General features: G+C 43.1%; 1 protein-coding gene across 1 annotated transcript in view; it reads left to right on the forward strand.

Moving 5' to 3' along the window:
- Nucleotides 1-23,931, forward strand: part of SAMM50 (SAMM50 sorting and assembly machinery component) — a 1,314,985-nt gene that overhangs the window by 757,309 nt on the left and 533,745 nt on the right. Inside the window, exon 9 of the mRNA XM_044088615.1 lies at nt 19,335-19,406. Coding sequence (XP_043944550.1) covers nt 19,335-19,406 — 72 coding nt within the window. The remainder of the gene's footprint in view (nt 1-19,334; nt 19,407-23,931) is intronic.

The raw sequence follows: 23,931 nt of genomic DNA on the forward strand, positions 1-23,931 counted from the left end.
GTTCCCAGACCTTCCTGCAAACCACTGGGCAGAGGCACAAAACCAAGTTCAATCCCTGCTCTCTATAAGGGCAATTCAACCTGTTCTGGCAGAACAGATAGGTCAAGGGTTCTATTCCAGACTTTTTCCTGGTTCCCAGAAAAGAGGGCACTTGGCGCCCAATCCTAGATCTTTCCACTCTAAACACCTTCCTGGTGGTACCAGAATTCAGAATGCTCATCTTTCAGCAGCTTCTTCCTATTCTGTCCAAAGATGCCTGGTTAGCCACCCTAGACCTAAAAGAATTCTGCACATCCCTATCAGGGACGTATGCAGGAAATACCTACGTTTCAGGGCAGGATCTATGCATTATCAGTTCTCTGCACTTGCCTTTGGCTTATCCACTGCTCCCAGAGTATTCATAAAATGCTTGGCTCCAGCCATTGCTTATTGCAGACAGAGAAAATTTCAGATTTACCCATACTTGGATGATTGCCTGATTCAGGCAGACAGGAACAGCTGTTGCAGCACTTGACTTTTGTAAAGAACCTTCTAACCTCCCTGGGGTACACTATCAATGAAAAGAAATCAAACTAGTCCCCAGTCAAAAGATCTATTCCTGGGAGCAAGCTTAGACACAGCAACCCAGATGGCATTCCTTACTCCAGAAACACAAGCCTGTCTGACAGGCTACTTCGCTGAAATGGCCACCAGAACCAAGCTATCCGCAAGGAAAATCCTGCTGGCCCTAGGGTTCATGACCTCTTGCATCCTACTAATTCCATATGCCAGACTGCATATGAGGAAATTTAATGGTACTTAAAAAAAGTCTTTGGTGTCAACATTCTCAGAAACTGGAAACCGTCATACCTCTCATACCTTGTCTAAGGACAATTTCTTTGTTGGGCAGCAGCATGCAACCACAACAAGGGACTGCCCTTTACTCAACTCCATGCCGCCCAGACCCTAACCACAGATGCATCAGACTATGCCTGTTGGACACACCTGGAAGACAAGTGCATTCAGGGCCACTGGAGCCCAAGTCAAACTCATCTGCACACCAACCAAAAAGAGATGCTAACTTTCAGCACGCTCTGACAGCTTTCAGGTCCCTACTCTCGCCAGGACCCCTGCTAATAAAAACAGACAACACCACAGTTATGTGGTACATCAACAAGCAGGGAGGAACCCACTCTTACCCATCTGCAGGCTAACCATGGCCCTGTGGAACACGGCCTTGGACATGCAGATTCATCTGCAAGCTCAATTCCTGCCAGGCAAACAAAACTCTCTGGCAGACGACTTAAGCAGAAATCTCCTAGACCTACACGAGTGGCAATTAGACCCCAGCACCTTCAGTATTCTAATCCAAAAATGGGGGGCCCCAAAGGTGGACCTCTTTGCTTCCCCCTGCAGTCACCAGCTCAGCAAATTCTGCACCAGGACACCTCACAGCAGGGCCTGGAAAGTGGATGCTCTATCCTTCTAGTGGGCAAACCTCTCAATCTATGCATTCCCCCCACTGCCTTTTCTCTCAAGAATATTAACTCAAGACAGGACAGACCAAGGACAATCATTATTGCCCTGGACTGGCCACGCCAGCACTGGTACCCACTATTGAGAAGCCTGTCACAGTTGCCACCCTGGCACCTACCCCAGATCCCAACCCTCCTCACTCAGGGGGGCAGATCTTGCATCCACAGCTGCAAACCATGAATGTTGCAACCTGGCTTATTCTTTAAATTCTCCCCCAGTGACCAGCCTAAGTAAGCAGGTGCTGGACATCATTCTTGAAGCCAGAAGACCCAGTACTAGGAAATCCTATGCTGATAAGTGGAAAAGGTATTGTTCCTGGACTCAGTCTAAAGGAGAGGACACAGCACTGCCCCCTTTACCTCTAATCCGGGATTACCTAGCAGGACCTACTTCATAGAGGCCTATCCTTCTCCTCCATTAAGATCCATGCCTCTGCCATTTCGGCTCATTACAACACTGAGCCACCTCTCTTCTCTCACCCTCTTATCAAACAGTTCCTGAGAGGGGCAAACAACTTAAGGCCACCAAGGAGAGCACACACCCCTGCTTGGGACCTTAACTTTGTGCTGGAAAAGCTGACGCTACCCCCCCTCCCCCTTTGAGCCTGCAGCATCAGCAGAGTCAAAATTCCTCTCTTGGAAAACAGCTTTGCATCTGGCCATCACTTCAGCTAGAAGAGTGTCTGAGCTACAAGCACTTATGGCTGTGAAACCCTTCATTATTTTCCCTGCTGACAGGGTTTCCCTCAGGACTAACCCTTCCTTTATGCCTAAAGTGGTGTCCAATGTGGCTCTCAACCAATCTTTCCATTTGCCAACCTTCTTCCCTAATCCTCAAAATAAAGGGGAAAGGATCCTGCACTCCTTGGACATGCACAGACCGCTCAGATTCTACCTTGATAGGACTAAGCCCTTCAGGAAATCTGACCAGTTACTAGTCAGCTTTGCACCAGGGGCAGAGGGCAAGGCGATTTCAAAACAAAAAATTTCCAGATGAATAGCACACTGCATCCATTTCTGCTACAAGCACCATGGGAACCCAACCCCTCAAGGGGTCAGAACACATTCCACTAGGGCAACTTCTAACTCTACAGAATTCCTCAGGGGAGTCCCCTACCAGGGACATCCTGGAAGCTGCTACCTGGAGTTCTGTACACACCTTCACCAAGCATTACCACCTGATTATCTTTTCCAAATCCAGGGTGGGTTTTGCAACAGCAGTCCTGCAGGGCATACTAGCCAGCCCCAACTCTTCTTGACTGCCTCCACCCTTTCTTCATCTTTGGGAATCAACCCAAGTGTGATGACTGCAACAGTGAAATACGAAGAACATAGTACAGTTGTGTACACTTACCATAAATGTAGATGTTCGAGTGTATTCACTGTTGCAGTCTTGGTTTCCCTCCCTTCAGCCCCCTTGTCTCTCTCTCCTCTCTGTCTGTTGCTCATCCCTTTCAGGGGTACTGGTATTGGTATTTACTTTTTACTGGCTGTGTTTTCCCCACCATAACTTAGCTCCCTATTTTGGGGGCTCCTGACATTTGGGGTAAGACAACTGATGTAATAGTGTCGGCTGCCGGTTTTTATACCCCCGATGAACTGACGTCAGTCCTGGAGTGACAGCATCTGACACAGAAATACTAAGTCTCTGGTATTCAGGCCGACTGAGGGCTACCTGCAGGCAGATAACCCAAGTGCGATGACTGCAACATTGAATACACTCGAACATCTACATTTATGGTAAGTGTACACAACTGTACTTGTACTTTCTCTAAGGAGAAGGGTCAGATTTTGACAGCAGGCATCCCCCCTTCCCTTTTCATCAATACCTGTGACTAGTCATCACTCTGCTCCTGGGCAGCCTATGTCTGCTAGCCTCTAGTCTGCCTTTGTGGTAGGGCTTCCCAACTCTTCCACCTCCTCCCCAGCTTTGTCAGAACAGGAGAAAGAGAAAGTTTGAGGAAACACCTCGAGTCTCTGCAGGAGGCTGATACCGAGTATATTGACCTCAAGAAAAGAGAGGGATCCCCCAAGTCTGCATGTGATGACACCTAGCATGGAGGCTGGACCACTGAAGTGCCCACTCTGGAATAGTCAGTATTTCTGGAGCCATTTGGCATAGGCCCATCCATGCCTTGGGTGGTTCCCCTCTAGATGCCCTTATAGACCTTGTGTCTTATAGGGTATGAAAGGAATCCGGCACAGTGGAACCCATCCCCAAGAAGCTGGATAAGGTTCTCTCCCTCAGGACAGGCCACACTGGAGTAAGGGTCTGGTCATTGATGCCATTCAGGTGGCAGCCGCTACCAAGGAGGAGATTTCTTAAGAGAGCTCCTCGATTCACCCCCCACCCCCAAACAGAGAGTCTCAGGAGTTGGATAGTTTAGGGGAAGGAGTTACTATGTCTCAGCCACTATTGCAATGAGAGCTCTTAATTACCTGTCACACGTGACTAGACTTCAGCTAGGCCTAATGTGAAGTATCAGGAACCCTCAAGATGCAGCAGTCTCTGGAAATGCAGAAGATGCCGGAGACTCAGTTGTCTACTCTGGTTTCCATCATCACTGTTTCCATGAGACTTGCCTCAGATGAGGTCAGTGGAGCATCTTGGGTGGCTGGCTCCAAAACAGCCATGCCATGCCACACTTGGATGTGTTTATGTACCTTTGAGGACTGCTTCAAGGTGTCCTTTATTAATGCCCCTTTTCATGGGTCCTCCTTGTTTGGGCAAAAATTAAAGATACTCTGATCAAGAACGAACAGGATGGGAAGACACTATCTGCCATTGGAGTTCACTTTGCTACCTCTCCAGCAGATATTGTCAGGGAATCAGAAAGGGGATAAGTGTCTCTTCAGAAGTTCACAGAACGCTTTCCAAGATGCTCCTCCAGGGGGTTCCTCCTGAGGACGGGTGGAATCAAAATGAACACCTCCTGTAGGGGAGGGGTGGTCTGCAAAATCAGGGCTTCAGCGAAGCTTCCTCTGTCAGGCCCTTTCACTGATCCTGAAGGGCTGCCCCAACTGCTCATCTCTGGAGGCAGTTTGGAGGTCATATGTCTCCCCACCCAAAAGCTTGGGAAACCATCACCTCAGATGCCTGGGTGCTGAGAATTATATCCAGAGGTTATTACATTCCATATTATTGGTGAGCAAGATACTAGCTCCCACTCACCTCGATTGGCTTTTCCATCACCTGGGTGATTAGTTGATTACGGGACATCTCTGTGCCATCAAGTGGGCTTCAGTCAAGAATAGCTTTTGATAACCATACCTCTTTGCCAGACAGTAGGGTTGAGAGCTGAAATAAGCCACCATCCATGTGCTGACTTGCATTTTGTGTGAAGCAGCTATCCTCCGTCAGTCAGTAGGCATAGTGCAGTGCTTGACAGTACCAAGCCGGTGTGAGTGCACTCACTTGTGATGCTCAACTGGAGTACATGTACACCTTATTATGCCTGCATCCACCCATCTATGTCACAAGAAAGTAGAGCTGGTTTTCCTCATATGGTGCTTCATTGACCATTTCCACAGGATTGTGACTTGACCACAGTCATTCCTGTACTTCTCAGGCTTATCATCCCATTGCCTGAGTCACTAAATGAACTGTGGTTGAACCATTGCTCTGCGCTGTTTGGAATTTACCTTCCAGAGCTCCCCAGGAATGTACCATGTATCAATAGACGTACCCATTTAACAAATGTCAAATAATTAAATGAAATGAAATGAAGTCATCTCTACTTAGTCTGATTCAGACCTTCTGTGCTGTGGCTGTAGTCAACTGTAATTCTGACTTTGCTGACTATATAGCCTTAGTGTTAGACTTCATCATGTGACTGTGAAGAATGTCATGGATTAAACTGTCCTCCATTAAAGATGAGCTCAAGCAGACCTGGCTGGTTTTATTTGGGCAGGCCTCCAATGATTTGATAGATGACTTTCAGATGTGAAAATGGTCTCTAAACACAGTACATGACTCCTGCCTCTTCCAGACCAAGTACATTCCTAAGGAAAAATAAACACCATCGAAGGTTGAGGATGGTTCCTGGGTGTCAGGTATTCTCTGTCTCCTTGACTTTGCCAGACAGTTGTTTAATGAGGGCAGTATCACTGGATGATCCATGTGAGATATTTTCAGAATTAAATCACAGCTTGGAGAGCCATCATAGTTGTCTGTTGAGTTATTGGTGTGGTCACTGTTGGACTACACCATAAAGCATGAAGTAGCTTTACTCTGCGACCAGGCAATCTCTTGGATGAGCATAAACTTTTCTATTCACAGGTGCCATAGAGAATGTCCCTCCTTCAGCATGAAGTCAGGAGATTTATTCCTGCCCTTTTCTTATTGCAGAAGTGGTCTGAAAACTACTTTCCCATCTTGGAACTCAGTGTCTTTAACAGGCCCATTTGATATGTCATGTTCCTGATGGTGACTTTTCAGGGAGTCACAACCTTGATGTCTCAGGATGCATGACCTGTGTGCACTTTTGTCTGGCACTTTACTGTCTGCACAGGATTCTTCAGTGGTTTGCTTTGGCTGTGGACAACTTTCCATAAAAATGCTGATGTTGAGCTCTCTTTACATGCCGAGTGCTCACCGAGATGCTAGCCATTTGTAGAGTAGGTTTTGCAGGAGGAGGAGTAGGCTCTCCATATGTTCTCTTTACCTGGTTGATGGGCTGCTGGTGGTCTTGTAGAGAAGCACAATGGTAGGTAGCATCAGTGGTATGGGAATTGCTGTGCTTGCAGATCCTGCAGCTCTCCATAATCCAGAAGTCCAGTGTGAGTCTTTTCCAAAGGATTACTTTCATCAGAGTAGATTTATTTCTTCAGAGTTGGTCATTCCTGTCTGCAGAAAGGCTCAGGGAGTTCATGATTTTAACTGAGTGTTGAATACACTGGGAAGTCTAAGTCTAAATTTTCCTCACCTTTTGGAGATTTTGGTAGCTGTAATCTTCATGATGCTGTTTGCATGGCTCTGGATGCATTGAACATTGAGGCGTTAGTGACTGAAGAGTCACCAATAACTCACTGATGCACCTGATACTTGCCCTACAGGCTTTGAAGTGATGGACCATCCCCACCAACTTCACTGTAGGCTTTCTCTTCATGTAGCAGAACTTACTGGAGGTTTTGATAATGGACGCTTTACTGGTTGGATGGGGTTCCTAATTTGGCTCGTCTTTAACTCTGGGGAAGTTGATGCCCATTGAGAAGGGGGCTACACATAAACTGCCTGGAGCATCATGCAAGGACTCGGACCAGAACCAATGCTGATCTGGTCTGACAACCATTCTGTGACATGAGTGCCTTTTTTAGGCAAGGCTCAAAAGACAAACCCACCTCCCTAGAAAACACAAGTGAAAAAAAACTAAGGGTAATGCTGCTAAATGCCAGAAGTCTAAACCTCAGTATGGAGAACATCGATGTCTGTGCAGTGACTGAAACCTGGTTCAAGGCTCCTGAGAGCACCCCAGCACTACCAGGTTATACCTCATATCATGCTTTCTGGCCCCAAAACTTGGACCGAACCACAAAAGGAGGGGGAGTATCCATATTCATCAAAGATACCCACACCTCCAGGTTAGTGGCAACGCACGAAGCATCGGAGACCATCCAGGTGCAACTAACCATAGGCAAAACTGCCCTACAAGTTTGTAGCATGCTACAGACCACCCTCTCAAACTCAGGAACCCCACTCAGCCTTCCTGAAGACACTGGAGAGTATGAATGTCTCTCCAAATACCATCATATTGGGAGACTTCAACTACCCAAACATAGACTGGGAACATTACTCCAGCCCCAACACCCTAGCCCAAAGGTTCCTAGAATTCATAAACTCAAATGCGATGGAACAACTAGTCACCACTTCCACAAGAGGAGATAATATACTAGACCTGATCATCACAAACATGGGGACAAAATGCTCCACACCGGAAGTATACCCCTCATTGGTGAGATCAGACCATAAATTAATCTCACTGGAAATCTACATCTCACCCCACCCCCTGCACAGAAGACCACAGTGAAGAATTTCTCAAAAGCCGACTTCACACTTCTTAAGACTGAAGTGGTATCTTTCAAGGCCCCTGGGCCAGTGGAAACCACAACCCACACCGCTGAATCCTTTATAAATGCCTTCTACGGACACCTTCAAGAATGCATGGATCATGCAATCCCTAATAAAACCAAGACCCATTCCCACAAAGGCAGGCGTCCTGTCTGGTGGACCCCAGCCATTAACAAACTTTACAACAGGAGGAGGAAGCTACTACATGACAGAGCAAAATCCCCAAAAGGGAAGGCATCTCTGATCAGTACTAGCAAAAAACTTCGATCACTCATAAAATCATACAAGGCCAACTTTGAGAGAAAAATCGCAAAAGACACAAAAGACAATCACAAGGCCTTTTTTAGTTATGTTAGAAACCTGGGTGGAAACTCCCAGATATGCTCAGAGTTAGTCCAAAATGACACAAAATACACTGAACCCACAGATATTACCAACATTCTGGCAGACAGGTTCAGTGCAAATTTCTCCGCCTCCCCAAAAGGAGAAATATCTATCCCAGCAGAGTGTAGCCTCCCTAACATCTGAGATGCCCAGGTGAGAGCCGCCCTCTCCAAAGCTAAAAACACAGCATCAATGGGACCGGACGGTGTCCCGGGCTGCGTGCTACATGAACTCCAAGAGGAACTAAACCCGCACATAAGGCTGCTGTTTAATCTTAGCCTTACTACAGGATACGTACCCAAAGAGTGGCGTACAGCAACAGTGGTCCCACTCCACAAAGGAGGTGCTTCTACAGACCCTGGAAATTACCGCCCCATAAGCTTGATGAGCCTGGTCTGCAAAGCTATGGAAAGGATCATTATGGAACTCATAAACAAAGACATTGGGGACCTACAGACATTGGATCCTACCCAATTCGGCTTTGTCAAAGGCAGATCCTGCCTTTTGAACCTAGTCGACTTTTTTGAAACTGTCACTAAGGCCATTAATGAGGGTAAGGCAGTTCACACAGCCTACCTTGACCTTGCAAAAGCCTTCGACACAATACCCCACTCGGGCATCATTAACAAACTCACCAGCTTAAATGTAAACCCATATGTCACAAGATGGGTTGCAAACTGGCTCAAGGACAGAACCCACAAGGTCAGAATTGCTGGAGCCATGTCGGACTCTAAGCCAGTCACAAGCGGTGTCCCACAGGGCTCAGTCCTGGGACTCCTCTTGTTCGGCATTTATTTTTCCGAGGTGCAAGCAAACATAGGAGGATTATGGCTGACAAAGTTCACAGATGACTGCAAACTGGGCGCCATAATTGATACTCCAGCGGACACAAGCATCCTTCAGAAAGGCCTCATAGAAATGGATAATTGGTGCCAGAGCCATGGCCTTAAACTGAACGCCATAAAATGTATAGTCATACCCTTTGAGAAAAACAAGGTACCCACAAATTACCACATAGGTGGTAATCCATTAAGTATGGAACAGATAATGAGGGACCTAGGGACCCAAGTCGACAGTAACCTCTCATTTGACACTCACATTGCCAAGGTGGTTAGGAAGACCTTCTATATTGCCCACCTTATCATGAAGGGATTCACATCTAGATCAAGAGAGGTCATTGTGCCCCTGTACTCTTCTCTTATCAGGCCCACGATTGAGTACAGTGCCCCATTTGGGATGTATCTTACCCAACACCTGCAGCTGTTAGAAAGACCCCAAAAGTTCCTCACCAAGAGGATAAAGGGTCTCAAACATATGTCATATGCTGCCCGGCTGAAGAAACTCCAGCTCTATTCAGTCGCATACCGCCTACTTAGAGGTGATCTATGCCTGACGTACAAGGCCATGTCCAATCCGGAATTAATGGACATGCTCCACCTCAGAAAATCCAAATCCATCAGAGCCACGAGAGCAAGAGATTTGAACCTCAACACAGATATAAATAGTACGTGCTGGAGGGACAGATTCATAACCCAAAGGCTCCCTACACTCTGGAACAGAATCCCAGTCCATGTTAGGCAGAGCCCCTCACTAACTCTCTTCAAGAGAAATCTTGACGAGTGGATGGGAGATCGTAGGTTTACCCTGGGGGTCATCTCTGTGTCACTACTAGACAGAGGCACAGTAAACTAAACCCTAAATGGGCGTCGTATTCTCATCCCAAGGGGTAGCGAAAGCCACACACACTCTGGCTAGGCTTATAAATGCCCTAGGGCAGATAGCCTAGTATGAACCTATGAACCTATGATATGCAAGCAACATAACGTATGGTCCTACTCTCAATGCATAGATGCAGTGCATGTCTGTCAGTGGACCACAGGTGGAGGATCACAGTTAGTTCTGAGTCCCATACCTGGTGAAGTTAACATGGTGAAGGATTTCCAGAGATGCCACTTTATTCCTTTCATGGAAATAAGGATTTTTGAGTACTCTCTGATCATTGTTTTCTGGGCATGAAACACACTGGAGATAAACCTGTTTGCCACTTGGGAGAATATTGCACCTGTGTTCTCAGATCAACAGGAAAATATTTTATTATTTATTTATTTATTGACATTTGTTAACCGGGTTTGTCCATCTGGGCTTGTGGCCCATTTTCAGTGGAGACCTGAGGAGAAAAGCTCCAGTAGTACATTTTTAAACAAGTACAATTTTAAACAATATTGATATAATAGCAGTTATAGCAAAAAGATTCACATATGTTGGGTTACATGCATAAAGTTAAAGTTGCATTAAAAAGGAGCTTAGTAACATAATTTTACATTGATATAGTTCAATAGGTCAACAATAAATTTTTTTGTATAAAATTATGCAAATGCATAGTAGACACATTGGAGAGAGAGGTGTAATGAGGTACTAAGTATGGACCTTTTGAGGGTACATAAAGGGAAGGAAGACTAGGTGGGGTCATGGCAAGGGCAGGTCCTGGAATTGAGAAAATAAGCTTTTAGTTTGTTGTTAAAGTGTGAGGTGTGGGAGATTGAACGTAAGTCAAGGGGAAGTTTGTTCCAAGCATGGGCAAGGGCGTGTTTGTAGAGTAATTTGCCTACTGACCTTTTTGGGGGGTAGACATGAAGTAATTGTTGGTTAGAAGTACGGAGGGTCTGGGATGGGATATAGATGGAGACTAAGGAAGATAGAGATGGACAGAAGGAGATTTTATAAAGAATAGAGTGTAGCATATGAAATTGATAAGATAGCAGAAATTGGGGAAGTTCAAGCTATTGAAGAGAGTTTAAAGAAATGCAGTGGTGTGAGTTGTATGGGGAGTTAGTAATGAATCTGGCTATTTTATGGTACGTCTGTTGGAGTTTGTTTGGAGTGGTGGCCTGGGTATTGTTAAGAACTGGGGCGGTGTATAAGAGCGAGGGGAGGACGAGTGCCTGACCCAGGTTAAGTCTAGAGTCAGGGGTTAGGGATTTTTTGTTCCGATATAGCAGACCTAGTTTCTGGTTTTTTTTTTTTTTTTTTTTTATGCACTGGAGTATGTGTAGGTTGAACTTTAGTTCGTCATCGATAATGACTCCTAGGAGTTTTGTGTGGGTGTCAGGTTGGATAGTTGTATTGTTAGAAGATGTAATAAAAAAGGAGGTTTTGTGATGAGAAAGAGAATGGGGAAGGAAAAGTAGGAGTTTGGTCTTTTTGGGATTTAGGATCAGTAGGTTGTGAGAGAGCCATTGTTCATTGGATAGTAGGGCTTGTTGGGTCAGGGAGTGTAGTTCAGGAATGTTATTTGAGATGGATATAAGTGTAGAGTCGTCGGCATACTGAATAAGGGAGGATTTTTTGCATGAGGAGTAAAGATCATTGGTGAAGATGTTAAATAAAAGGGGTCCCAAGATGGAGCCTTGGGGAACACCAGTGGAGATGGGAAAGAAAGGTGAGGAGGATGAGAGCCATTTGACAGATTGTTCCCTGCCAGATAGGTAACTATTAAGCTAGGCACGTGCGGAGGGGGATAGGTGGAGATTTGCGAGTTTGGATAGTAGTAGAGGATGAGAGACAGTATCGAAGGCTTTGGAGAGATTTAGGAAGAGACAGGAAATGAGTTTATTGTTGTCTAGGGCCTCTGCAGTAGTATGAGTGAAGGAGAGGAGGGCAGTGGTGGTGCTGTGGTGAGGACGGAATCCATGTTGGGTTGGGGTAAGTGCTGCGTGAGGAGGTTATTGAGAAGCTGCGAGTGAATACATTTTTCTAGTATCTTGGAGAGGGGGGACAGAATGGCAATGGGTCGGTAGTGTGAGGGGTCAGTGGAGTTTCCACCTTTATGAAGAGGGATAGTAAAGAAAGATTTCCAAAGGGCGGGGACAGGTTATTCTAGAACAGATCGATTAATTAATATAGATATAGGATAGGCAACTGAGTCAGCAGCAAGTTTGAGGAATGTAGGAGATATTATCAATGGAAGGAGAGCAAGGATTTAGCTTGAGTAGTAGAGATTTGATGCAAGTAATGGGAACTGGCTCAAATGAAAACAAAGTTGTTTTAGTGGGACTTAGATGGGTGGTTGTCGAAGTAGAGTTTGGCTTAGAGGTTACCAGCTTTTGGATGGAAGAGATAGTGTTTATTCAGAAGGGTAGCTGTTTCCTGAGAGGAAGATTTAGGGTATGGGATTAGAGGGCTTTCCAGGATAAAGGATGTTGTTGAGAGTTGACCAAACGTTTCGAGGATTGGATTTGTTGTCAAGCTGAACAGAGCTATAGTATAACTTTTTGTCATTAGTTGTATGTTTTTTTGCAAGGTTCCTCAGTTGCCTGTATTTTTGAAGAAGAGGTGGTTGTTTAGTTTTAGTTCAGGTTTTCCAAGCACTATCTCTTTTTTCATAAGGGACCTAGTCTCATTGGAGAGCCAGGGAGCATGATTTGATTTTACTCTGATCTTCTTAGAGGGAGATAAGGAGTTTAGAGTACTCATGAAGATGTTATTGAAAGTGCTTACAGCATCGTTTAGGGGGAGGTGTTTTAGGATAGACCAATCTATGTTGTGGAGAATGGAGTTAAATTGGGATGAATTGAAAGTCGATAGTTTTCGACAGTCTTTGATAAGGTGGAGTTTAGGAATATGGGAGTAGTGTCTTAAGATGGTGGTAGGGAGATGATTGTGGTATTGGTGAGGGTAAGGATCCAGTCTATGATGGAGCTGGAGGTGGAATTTTTATGGAAGCGAGTGGGAGATGTTATAAGTTGGTGGAAGCCGTGTAGGTGGATACTGAGTTGGGGGGAGTCAGTTGTGAGTTTGGAACAATCAATGTTGACATCACCAAGGATAAGTGTCTCATATGGTATGTTGTGGGAGAACCAGGGTAGGATGTTTTCAAGAATGGGCAGATTGTTACCAGGCGGAAGGTAGATAGAGGCAATTGCAAGTTTTTTTTTTTTTTGTGGGGATTCAGATGGCAGTTAAGGATGATGATTTCAGCTGGGAGGAAGTCAGGAATTAGGGAAGGGTAAGGTGAGAGGTTGAGGTTGTTTGAGTAGAGGATGGCCACGCCCACCCCTTTTTTTACAGGTCTGTCAGATCGGAAGATATTATAACCTGGTGGGAGTATTTCACTATTTGAGATTTGTGGCTTGAGCCAGGTTTCAGATAGGGAGCGGATGTGATGGGGTATTGAGAGCTATCTATGTGTGCAGCTCAGTAACTTTATTTGCTAGACTCTGAATTTTCAATGAGTAAATAGTTAAGTATGTGGATGGAGATGACTGTTGTGACTGAGGTTGGTGACTGTTAGAGGGATAAGATGGGGGCAGTGTAGAGGTAGTTTTGGGGAGAGTGAAGGTGGGGAGAGAAGAAGAGGGGCCAGGGTTGGGATGGATATCTCCAGAGCAAAGTAGGCTTTTAGTGAGGCGAGAGTGTGTAGTAGATGCTAGATGGAGTTTGTATAGTTTTGACTTAGCTTTGTGGTAAGGTTTAAAAACCTGTATTATGGATAGTTTATATAGACTTGAGGTAGAGGTAGTAAAGAGATTAGGGGAGATAGTAAAAGATGAAGTAGTTGGATATATGTTGTATGAGAAGTTGTGAACATAGGAGTGGGTCAGAGAGATTGGAGTGGTAAGAGGTGGAGATAGAGAGAATAAGGAGTAGTGTAGAAGATATTAGAAAATAATACATGTTGGAATAAAATATGGTCAGATAGAGTAGATGGAGATGTGGTATAGAGGAAGTGGTGTTGACAAGATTGACAGATTAGTAAGGTGGTTGTGGCAATAGGCAGGAAGTTGAATTGTAGTGGCTAGTGGGACAAGAAGGGGAGGGATAGTTGGGTATAAAGGTAATTGTAATGGGGAGTGGGCGGGAATGGGAGTAGGGGAGTGAAAGTGAGGGCGAATGGAGCAGGGCTTGCACCCTGGTCAAGATGAAGTCAGAGAAACAATCAGAAAAAGATAGTGAAAAACTCGCTTGAGAGACAAGGATATAAAGTTTCTAAAGGTAATTCACCAGAAATAAAAAAAGAAATAAAATATGAGCAGAAGTATGCTTACAAAAGGACACTGGCCTCAAGCTACACAAGTAGATTTACTTGAAGCAAACCCAGTGCTGTTATGGTTAAAATAAGCTACAATAGAGAGGGGCTTTGGGGGGGGGGGGGTCTTACTAGCAGCTAAAAGAAGGGCAAAAAAAAACATTAATATGTAAGAGTCTGAAGCCAGTAAAATAGGGCATGTGAGCTAAAAAGGCAGTTATGAGTGAGGCTAGAAATGAATTCGGGGAAGGGTGAAGTACAGAACAGGAGAATATACACAGAAAACATTTTGAGGGTAGTGGTTAACCAAAGAGAAAGGATAGGAGCTGCTGGCGTCTGCTTTTCGTGGCGACTAGCAAAAAAAAAAAACACTGTAAATTCCTGTTGTGCTTATAAATTCTAGCATTAATTAAAATATTAGCTTATGTAGTAGTTATTCACTGGGACACATACTTCAGTGGTATTATTTTAAGCTTAAAATGGTGACTTCCGGACCGATGGTTAGAGTTGCAGGGTATCTGTTAAGGTCTTCAAACCTGTGTTGCCTGTACTTTGGCCAGGAGAAAACCGCAGGGAAACATCCACTAGGGCTATAAAAACAGAGAGGAGGGGGGTTAGTTATGAGCAAGTAATTCAGGAAAAGAGCGAGACAAAAATATCATGGGTAGAGAGAAAAAAAGTAATACAGGTAGGCAGAGGCAGTATACCAAGCATTAATTTCCATTGTATGAGTGCCTTACACACATAGCTAGGTAAGAACACAGCAGTGTTTACACCTATGCATAAAGTAATGCAGAACAACAGTAGTTAACAACAGCACAGTGTAGACATACACAAGACAATAATTCACAAAGCAGGAAAACAGAAATGCAGGATACTGAGGACAAGAACAATTGGTACACTTTCAGGCAATAGGTCTTCCTTTTACTTTAGTACTACAAGAAATTGCATTGAAAATACTACAGATGCATCTAAATGTGAAGTTAAGGTGCTGGTGTTCCTTGCAACAATAAACTTAGGCAGTAAATATTCACATTTACAGTTGTCTTTCATTAAAAAAACAAGAAATAAGATGAGTACAATTCAAAAGCTAAGCTACCTGTGATCGTAAGGTGCTGGAGCTCCTTGCAACAGGGAAAATAGACTTTAAATATTCACAAAACTAGAGTCGCGAGAAAAAATACACCAGCGACTGCATATGCAAGCAATATTCATCTCATAGGGAGTGGACAGAATACTGGTCTTATCAAATAATTCCCATATGCCTTCCCACCACTTTCTTCAATTTTGCACTTAATTTCAGCATTCAAAGAGGGGAGAACAAAGCATATCTTTTCACTCTTGTTGGCTGAAAATAGAGTAGTTTCAAACTCCTATAATCTTGGTAGCACAGGAAATTATGCTGGTACAAGTCAGTGAAGCTCCCACCTCCACCCCAACTAGCTAGGCTACACCTGACACCATCCCACCTCATTGTTTGGCTACTACCTTCCTGCTTGACTTTCCAGTAGGTCTTATTGACGTGTTTGAAAGTACCAGAAGACCTTCCTCTTGTCAGTTGTATTCATCTCAGTAGATGAGCGTCTTTATCTGGATGGAGAAATATCCTTTGCCACCTGAGTCTGCTAGCCTGCAGTGTGTCCTTACCTCCCTGTATTATTTCATTGTTAAAGTGCATGTTTCCACTGTTTCTGCCCACCATTATGTTCTGCAGAGCAAGATTGTGGTTGATTAATAGCTGTTTAAGCAGCTCCTTAAAAAGATTATGTATCTACAGCTTCCTTTGAAGAACCCCTGTCCTCCTTCAGTCTTGAATTTTTTGACTTGCAGTCTTAATGTTATTCTTATTGAGCCTTCTAGGTTGGTAACTTTGAAGTTTATTTCCAGAAGGTGTTTTTCTTGGTGACTATTACCTTGTCCTTATTCATAAGGAACTATATGTAGTCTTTCAGAAGGATCAGCCATCCATCTTCTTGTAGACCTTCTGAAAATAGAATCTAGGAGATGAAAAATCCTTTACACCTTTTGTCACTCATTTTTAGTTCAGGCTCTTCATGAAGAGTATCAGGGTATCAAGAGGAGGCAGAGTAGCTTAATTGTTGCACCAAGCTCTTTATCTATATGTTCTTTAGAAAGTGTGTAAAATGTATGTATTTATTTTTGTTTATATGACATTTGCTGACTGGATAGGTGAACTGGTCTACGGACCCTTTCAGGCTCAACCCAGTCTGTAACAGACATTAACAAGAGAACATAAAATTCAAAAGTATTATAAAAATATACATAAAAGAAAGGGAAAATAATGTTAATGGAGGATGTGTTGCTGGCATAGCTTCTGATAGTCTTGTCTTTAAATAAAACTCTTGTCTTCAAGCACACTATACCCAAATCAAGTCAGAATAACTATGTCTGTGTGTCTGAAGTCTACATTTTGTTTTAACATTTCCAGTGACCCACTTTAACATACTTCTACATTTTATCTGTACGTATTCTTTGAGCATTTTGTCTGAAAACTGAAAATTCTTTTATTCATTTCATTTGTATTATGACTTGAATCAGGCAGTCACTGCTTTGGCTTTGCCTTAGCAATACTGAAGCATTTGAAGCAGCAGTTGTCTTCGTTGTTACTTGCGATTCACAAACATGCAAACTATCATTCTTGCATAGTCTCATTGAACTGGATCTTAGACATATTTGGAAGTTCTCTGTTCATCAGGGTCTGTGTGTTTACTATAATCTGCACTTTTATCAACATTTTTCAGCTGTTATCACCTGACTTTCTTTAATCATGTCCACAGACATTTATCTGTGCTTAATAAATTAGGTTGCTTTAACTGACACTGCAGAGCTATGACTTGAAACAGCAACTTGTATATTGTGCATTTGTGTAGGCAGCTCAAACATAATTGACATGTTGGCTTTGACTTGTGCCCAGAACATGGCAACATACATGCAGATATGTTTATCTTGCAGTTTAGAAACAGCATTCTGAATGCAGATTCAGACATTGTTGCATTCTTCTCCAGTGTCCAACTTAAAACACAATAGCTTTAACATTTATTCTGTAGTTTCTTTGTTCAGACTTTTTGAGAGCTCTGCTACCAGTCACTCCTAACTTTACTGTGATACATTTTTGTAAAACAACTCTCTTTACACCCGTCTGTGCTGTTAGTGTCTTCAGATTGCATTTTTACTAGACTCAAAAGCATTTCTGTCTTTGACTGCTGCCACAACATTAATATTCTTCTGTTGCAATTTATTTTGTCCTATCTTGACCTGGTTTAGTCGAGAGAGAAAATTGTAGACTTTGTCCCAGGCAACAAAGTTCCAGTTAACAACCTAAGTGTTGGAAGGACTGAATCAGAGTAGGTGTGAGAGAGTGGGAATTTCCAGTTTGCCATTCCTGTGGGAGGCTAGGCAGATTGACCCCTGTGCAAAACTGATGCCCAAAGGAGTGTCGGGGGTACTGTCAGTAGAAGCTATGTGGTTTGGTAGCTCACACTGCATGTCAGAGTAGGCAGTCGAGGCATATGGAGGCATTCATAGGAACTCTGTAAAGCCAACATTATTCTGAGTAAAGCCACCAGCCCCCACAGGGACCGTGTTAGATGGAGTGGTAGGATCTTCATGTGAATGATGACCTGCACAGTGCCTGACTCTCATGTTAAAGGGGAATGAATAGGCTGATATGGCTTTTGCCTCAGTCTTGTCCATGTAGAATAAATGTCAACCCTTGTCGTGGAGGGAGGAACAAATGGGATGATAGGGTGCTGGGCTGTGGAAATCTGAAAGGGGGAATGAGGACACATTCTCACAAAGTGCTAATCAATTTTTACACATTGTGTAGACCTGAGTTTTTGCGTTATGTTGCCTCTTATACCTGTAACCCCTGTGTTTATTTAGTGAGTGCAGTTCCTTGCTGCCTTTTTGCTACCAGACACTGTTTTGCTTGTCATGATTGCAGATATTATAACTTGCCAATGTTACATAATTTCCTGTGTTCAATCACATTCATCCAGGAGTTTGTCTCTTAACATGATAATTTCTTATGCCACAGTTTATTCTGTCTCCTGATTAAGGAGTCGCACAGTTGCACACCCTCTTCTCATCTCTCAGTAACATATGCATCAGTACTCTCTTGGACCACTCTGGGGGGGGGGGGGCATGTCTTATGTAAGTTGCTTCTCTGTCTTGCTGAATGCCTGAAATGTGTTTTTATGTACTTCTAAACAGTTTCACTCCTCCTTCTTCAGATAAAAAGTATTAAATGCCTTCATGGCTACTTCATCTACAATATGAAGAAGCATGGCATGTTCGACTTTGATGGAATTATCTGTAGAGTAAGATGCAGCTCAGACCTTTGGATCTAGGACTAAGTTCTGAGTAGCGTCCATGCAGCTTTATAGTTGCTGGCAGTTGGATGCCATTTCAAGCCAAAAAGTATAGAAGTGTAGAACTCTTACCCAAAAACTGAAATCTGAGTCTTGCGTAAAGGAATCTCTCAAAGTTTTCAGTAGAGCATATGAAAACAGAACATACAAAAAATAACTTGCAAATCTAACTGTTTAGTCATTTGGATATGGCAAGTTAAGAGAAAGACATTCACAAGGCAGTAATACCCACAGCCTGACAAAACTAATTTTGTGGCATGTACTATCTCCATAAGAAAACTTAAATAAACTACTGTTTCTTACCACATTTCAGAACTCTGCTTTAATGACTTAAATATGTAATAAAGGAGGTATTAATATGTCAGGCCAAGGCATGGAATTCTAAGGATACATGTGACAGAAACAGAACTGCTGCTTCATTGAATCTTTACCATCAACTGCTGAAACCCTTTTTGTCATGACTGACAATCCCATATCACTCCATCTCTTAAAGGTATGCTACTTCACATGCCATATAAATGATAAAATACACATAGACATGTGCACTACATTATCCAGTCTTCAGAAAAAAAATCTTGCTGTCAAATATGCAATTTCTCCATTATCCACTCCTTTTACTTTTCATGACAGTTTATGAAACCAGGTTACTGGTGGTTTGATCCCAGCATGGTGCCTCTAGAACCTTTTGACATCAGGATTTAGTCTTAGCACAGACTAAAATGCCCACAGTGCTGACTTCTCATGTTTTTCTTAAATCGTTAAAGGGAAAAAAAGGAAAAACAGAATTTTAAGAATTAAGTTTCACAAAGGTTTGCGTCATTCATTCATAGGTATTAATTGTTAAAACTGGATAGAAAATGCAGAAGAATGATTGCAGTAATGGTATATCATGCAACACTAACATCCATTATAGCTTTCTGAATTGTTGACATGTCGGTCTTATTTTTGTACAGCATGCGATGGTGATTGACACAAGGAATGCTGCAATCTTGCCTAAACGAGGAGCTTTGCTGAAAATTAACCAGGTATTCCTGTGTGGTATCTGTGTTTGATTTGTTTGTTTGTTTGTTGGTTGGTCTGAAACTGCTGCAATACTGCAGTCCTAGTTTAGATCTTCATTGGAAGTAAGTTTGTGCGCTGAAACTTATGACCCACCTGGGCAGAAATATTGTGTCCATGCTACATTTGAATGTTGAGCATTCTGAAGTTGCAAGCTGTATGTTAGAATGGAAGTTGTGAGCCTGGAAGGCATGCATGAAATGTGGACTTGAGAAAAAAATTCAAGCAGATAAACTATATTTATTCTTTTATTTTCCATAAAAATACTTTTTAAAGAGATTTATTATTTTTGTAATGCAGTGAAACCGCTAGTTATGTGATGCCTGTTTTCCTGAATCTTTTGCTTAACAGGAGGTTTGATGTGTTCCTAGTATTTGTGTTTGGCAGTGAGGCTTTACAATGAATTGATGACACAGAACTGCACACCATTTGTTTCATTTTTGTTCTGAAATTGTAGTTTACTGTAGTAGGCAGGTGTTATCATCAACTAGCTAATTAGTTACATCATTGATGCTTAAGGTCAGAAATCAGTCTAGCATACAATTTGGCAGAGCTGACGAACAAAATTTGTAGATCTTAAAGTAGTGAATCACATAATATGCCAGCTGACAAACTCTTGTATTTTCTTACTGTCATACTACTACTTGTGCGGTTATAATGAGAGTGCTCAGCAAAGTACTGTACGCATCGGTGAGAGAAACTGACCTAACCACTCTGTAGTAAGCACTTCTGTAGTTCCACTCTGGATATTCGGTAGACAGTATGTTCCTTACTGGATTTTTAGCCTTACATCTTCATTAGCATTACAAAGCATAATCTGATGCAAATAGCATGTAGACACACACAAGGCATGTGGCTCTTTCCAACAGCAGGTTCTAAGAGTTATTGTATTACCATCCGAACAATTAATCTTTATTTAGTAGTTTAAACAAAAGTTGAATCTGATGTCAGTTTTCATGCGTTCCTCAGTGTAAGGGTTCGGATCCGATACTCAATCCGACTCGGCCATGACTTTAGCTCATGGTAAACAACAAACTCTCGTCCTCCTTTCCTACTCGTAATGCACCAAGCCCAACTTCCCTCAGATCTCGTTTGCTGTTTTTGTGACTAGGCATGGGTGACTGCTGCTCTCGAGCATTTTGGTGAAGATAAGTTCAAGCTCTTTAAACTTTGTCTTAGATGCTAGCATTTGAATTACCTTTCTTTCAGACTTTTTATATATTTCTTAGAGTTTTTTTTCTGCCCCCTTTTCTTCCTATTATACACTAGTTTGTTTATTTACCACTACCATAGTCGGTATGCCTTTCCCCTTTTGTAAAAAAAAAAAATAAAGCTTGTTACCTTACTGTTGGCTGTTTTTTCCTTTGGCTTCTGGTCTGTTGTAAGTGTAACGTGTTACTTGGTGGTAGGTTCTGTAGTTTGGATATACTTGCTCCTTCATTATGTCCAATAAAGGATTCAAAAAATCTGACAGATGTGGGCATAAAATGCCTTCCTTGGATACCCACCCTCTGTGTGTATATTGTTTAGGTGCAGAGCACCTTGATCTGGAGTGTGATACCTGCCGTAGCTTTAACAGAACGGAAAAATAAACTGATACTAAAACACATGTTGCCAACTCCTTTCACTGAAGCCTTAGCTGGAGATCAACCTCTGAAAATAAAAGTTAAGGACACTTCAAAAAGGTCCAGGTCTGTAGAATCCTCTGCTTCAACATTTTCAGAGCTGAGAAAAAAGAAAGAGAAATCTAATTCTAAGTCTCCTGTAAGCCGGCCTTCTCCGGATCTGAGCAAGTATCTCTCTAGTCCATCTACATTGGATCCAACTAAACGCACTTCGGATCCAAGGTCCCCAGATCAAAAGTCTTTGCCCCCATGGTGTATTCACCTTCTATGGATCCGGTGCCATCCAGGGTGCCCTCCCCTTTCCTTAAATGGCATGTTAAGTCCCCTTCAGTGGTGTTGTCCTGTTCCTCCAGAAGCATCACAGAGGCAAATGTGGAAAGGAAGATGAGATTTTTTCATGGAGTAGTTTAAGGAGGGAGTCTTTATGGTTCTTATCCCCTCGATCAGGAACTACATCCAGCTACTGATCCATAGACAACACTTCCTATTCTGATCCAACTTGTGGTATTCGAGTCTTCGGATCAAAGAGCTTTGGCCCTTTTGTGTCGGATCCAAAGAGGATTTTGTCCTCTGACTCGACTGCTACTCTGAGTACACCGGTTCTGACTTCTTTGGATCCGGATGGCTCTTGGAGCTAAAGCTTCCAGGTCAGATCCGACTGGATAGTCGACTTTGAGGTTTTCTGAGCTATCTCTTCCCCTCTGAGGTATGGCATTGGACAGCTTGGCTCCGGCTTCCACCTCGGGCAGATGGCTGTCAGAGCAGAGGGAAGTGATGGGCCAGAAACTCGCTTTCTTAGCTCTATTAGCTTCCTTCTCTCCAGAGTGGTCAGCCTTTAAGGTTGTGGAAAGAGTTTTCTCTGCTTCAACAGGTCGGGCAGGTCCTTCCTCCTCAGATCCATCCTTGATATCCATACTGAGTTTGCACAGTGATCCTCAGCTTTTTACACCACTGGGATAGCCATCCCAGAGCTTCCAGACCACCCAACTGACTGTTGTCATCTCTTCTGATACTTCTACAGAGCATTCCACTAAAGTCCCTAGAAAGAAGGCGTGCAAGAGGAAGCACTAAGACCCCCCCCCCAGGAGTCCATCACCGAGGATACTGACTGATGAACGAAAAGGGTCTCCAGAAACACCACTTGATGACGTTTCATTTGGAGACATTCTTGAGATCATTAAGCAGAAGGGTGGTTAGTCTGCCCAAAACCCAACTCCTGAGGCATCAGTATTTCTGGAAGCTTTTGGGACTGGCCAGTCTACCTCCTCATTTACTCCACCTGCTTATGACCTCATTACCTTGGTGTCTAAGCGGGTGTGGAAGGAACCAGATATGATTGAGACGATCCGCAGAAGACTGGACAGGGTTTTGGCTCCACCAGGAGGGAGAGAGCATTGGAGTAAGGGTATATTGGTTGATGTTATGGTCATGCTTGTGGCTACTAGAAAGAAACTCATGGAACAGAGTTCCACTGTCCATCTCTCTAACAGAGAATCTAGGGCTTTGGACCGATTTGGGAAACGAGTATATACTTCAGCGACATTTACTGTCCAGTCGCTGAACTACTTGACACACCTCATGAGATTGCAAAGGGATTTGATTAAATAACTGTCAAATTCCCTTTCAGGGACTCAAACCTTTGTGACCGCACAGTTGGCTATCCTTCAGTCTGTTGTGAATTTGTTCATGAAGCTCATCCCGCACGCTGCAGAAGGCACCTCAAGGGCTTGCGGGTTCAGGCATTTACATCAGGAGGCGCCTGTGTGACTTTGCAAAGCCCTTCAAGTCTTTTTCGTCACTGCTGCTTTTGACGGTTCCTACTTGTTTTGCCCCACAGTAAAAGACACACTCTCCAGGTGTGAGAAAGATGGAAAGACCTTATCTGTACTTGGGACTATGTTTTTCAATTCCTCAGTGGACCTTTTCTAGGAACCAACAGGGAGGTTGAAAGATGTGGTTCAGGAAGTCTCAGGGTCCTTTCCAGGCGACAAGTAGAGAGAGCTCCCCCAGAGGCAGGGGAGCGATAGCAGAAGACACGCCTGTGTCAGAGGAGGCCCACAAAGCCAAGGGTCTAGGGATACTTTTTCCGGCAGGCTTTTTCAGCAGGCTTTTTCAACATTCCTGAAAGGAGGCTCGATTACCTTTCTGTGGAGGCGGTTAGTGTTCACTTATCACTGCACCAGGAAGCCTGACTAAACTTAAAAGACAATTGGGCACACAGACTTATTTCCAGAGGTTATATTATTCTCTTTTCCCTTCCATCCCTGTCACTCATGAAAATCCCAGATGTGTCACTGTTAAAAAAATATGTAATAGTAATATGCATGCTTAGTGCATTTAGTGCATTCGAGATTTAAAAGGGTTAATACATGTATTCTGTTCACACTGCATGAGTCTGCACAGCCATTAGAAACTTAACGAAGTATTCTATTTTCTGCTAATGTCAGCAAATAACAAGAAGTAATTTATTTCTGCTAGTGTCATGAAAATTAACAAAGGGATATTCATTTCTGCTTTTGCCATGAGAAAACATGCAGCTGCTAGAAGCTATTGATAAAGAAAACAATAGATGCTTGAAAGTTTAAACCGTAGTCAGCATTACTTGTACTAAAGCTAGAAATGTACCTTGAATCTAGGTAAATTTAACACATGTATTAGAACAGTACAATAGAAGAATTGAAATGCTAAAATGGACTGACATAAACCCAAGGCCAGGTTGTTTTTCTCAAAATGTTTTGCAGAATGACTGATATTTTAACTTGGTCAGCAATAAGTCTAACAATATTTTCTGTAGAACATACAGAAAACTGTGTCTAACTAAGTCAGCAGTAGAATGTAACATTTTCTATGTGACAGGAAGAGAACT

This window comes from Protopterus annectens, chromosome 11.part0, assembly GCF_019279795.1.
Source record: "Protopterus annectens isolate FY-2018-M chromosome 11.part0, PAN1.0, whole genome shotgun sequence".
Taxonomy (NCBI): domain Eukaryota; kingdom Metazoa; phylum Chordata; order Ceratodontiformes; family Protopteridae; genus Protopterus; species Protopterus annectens.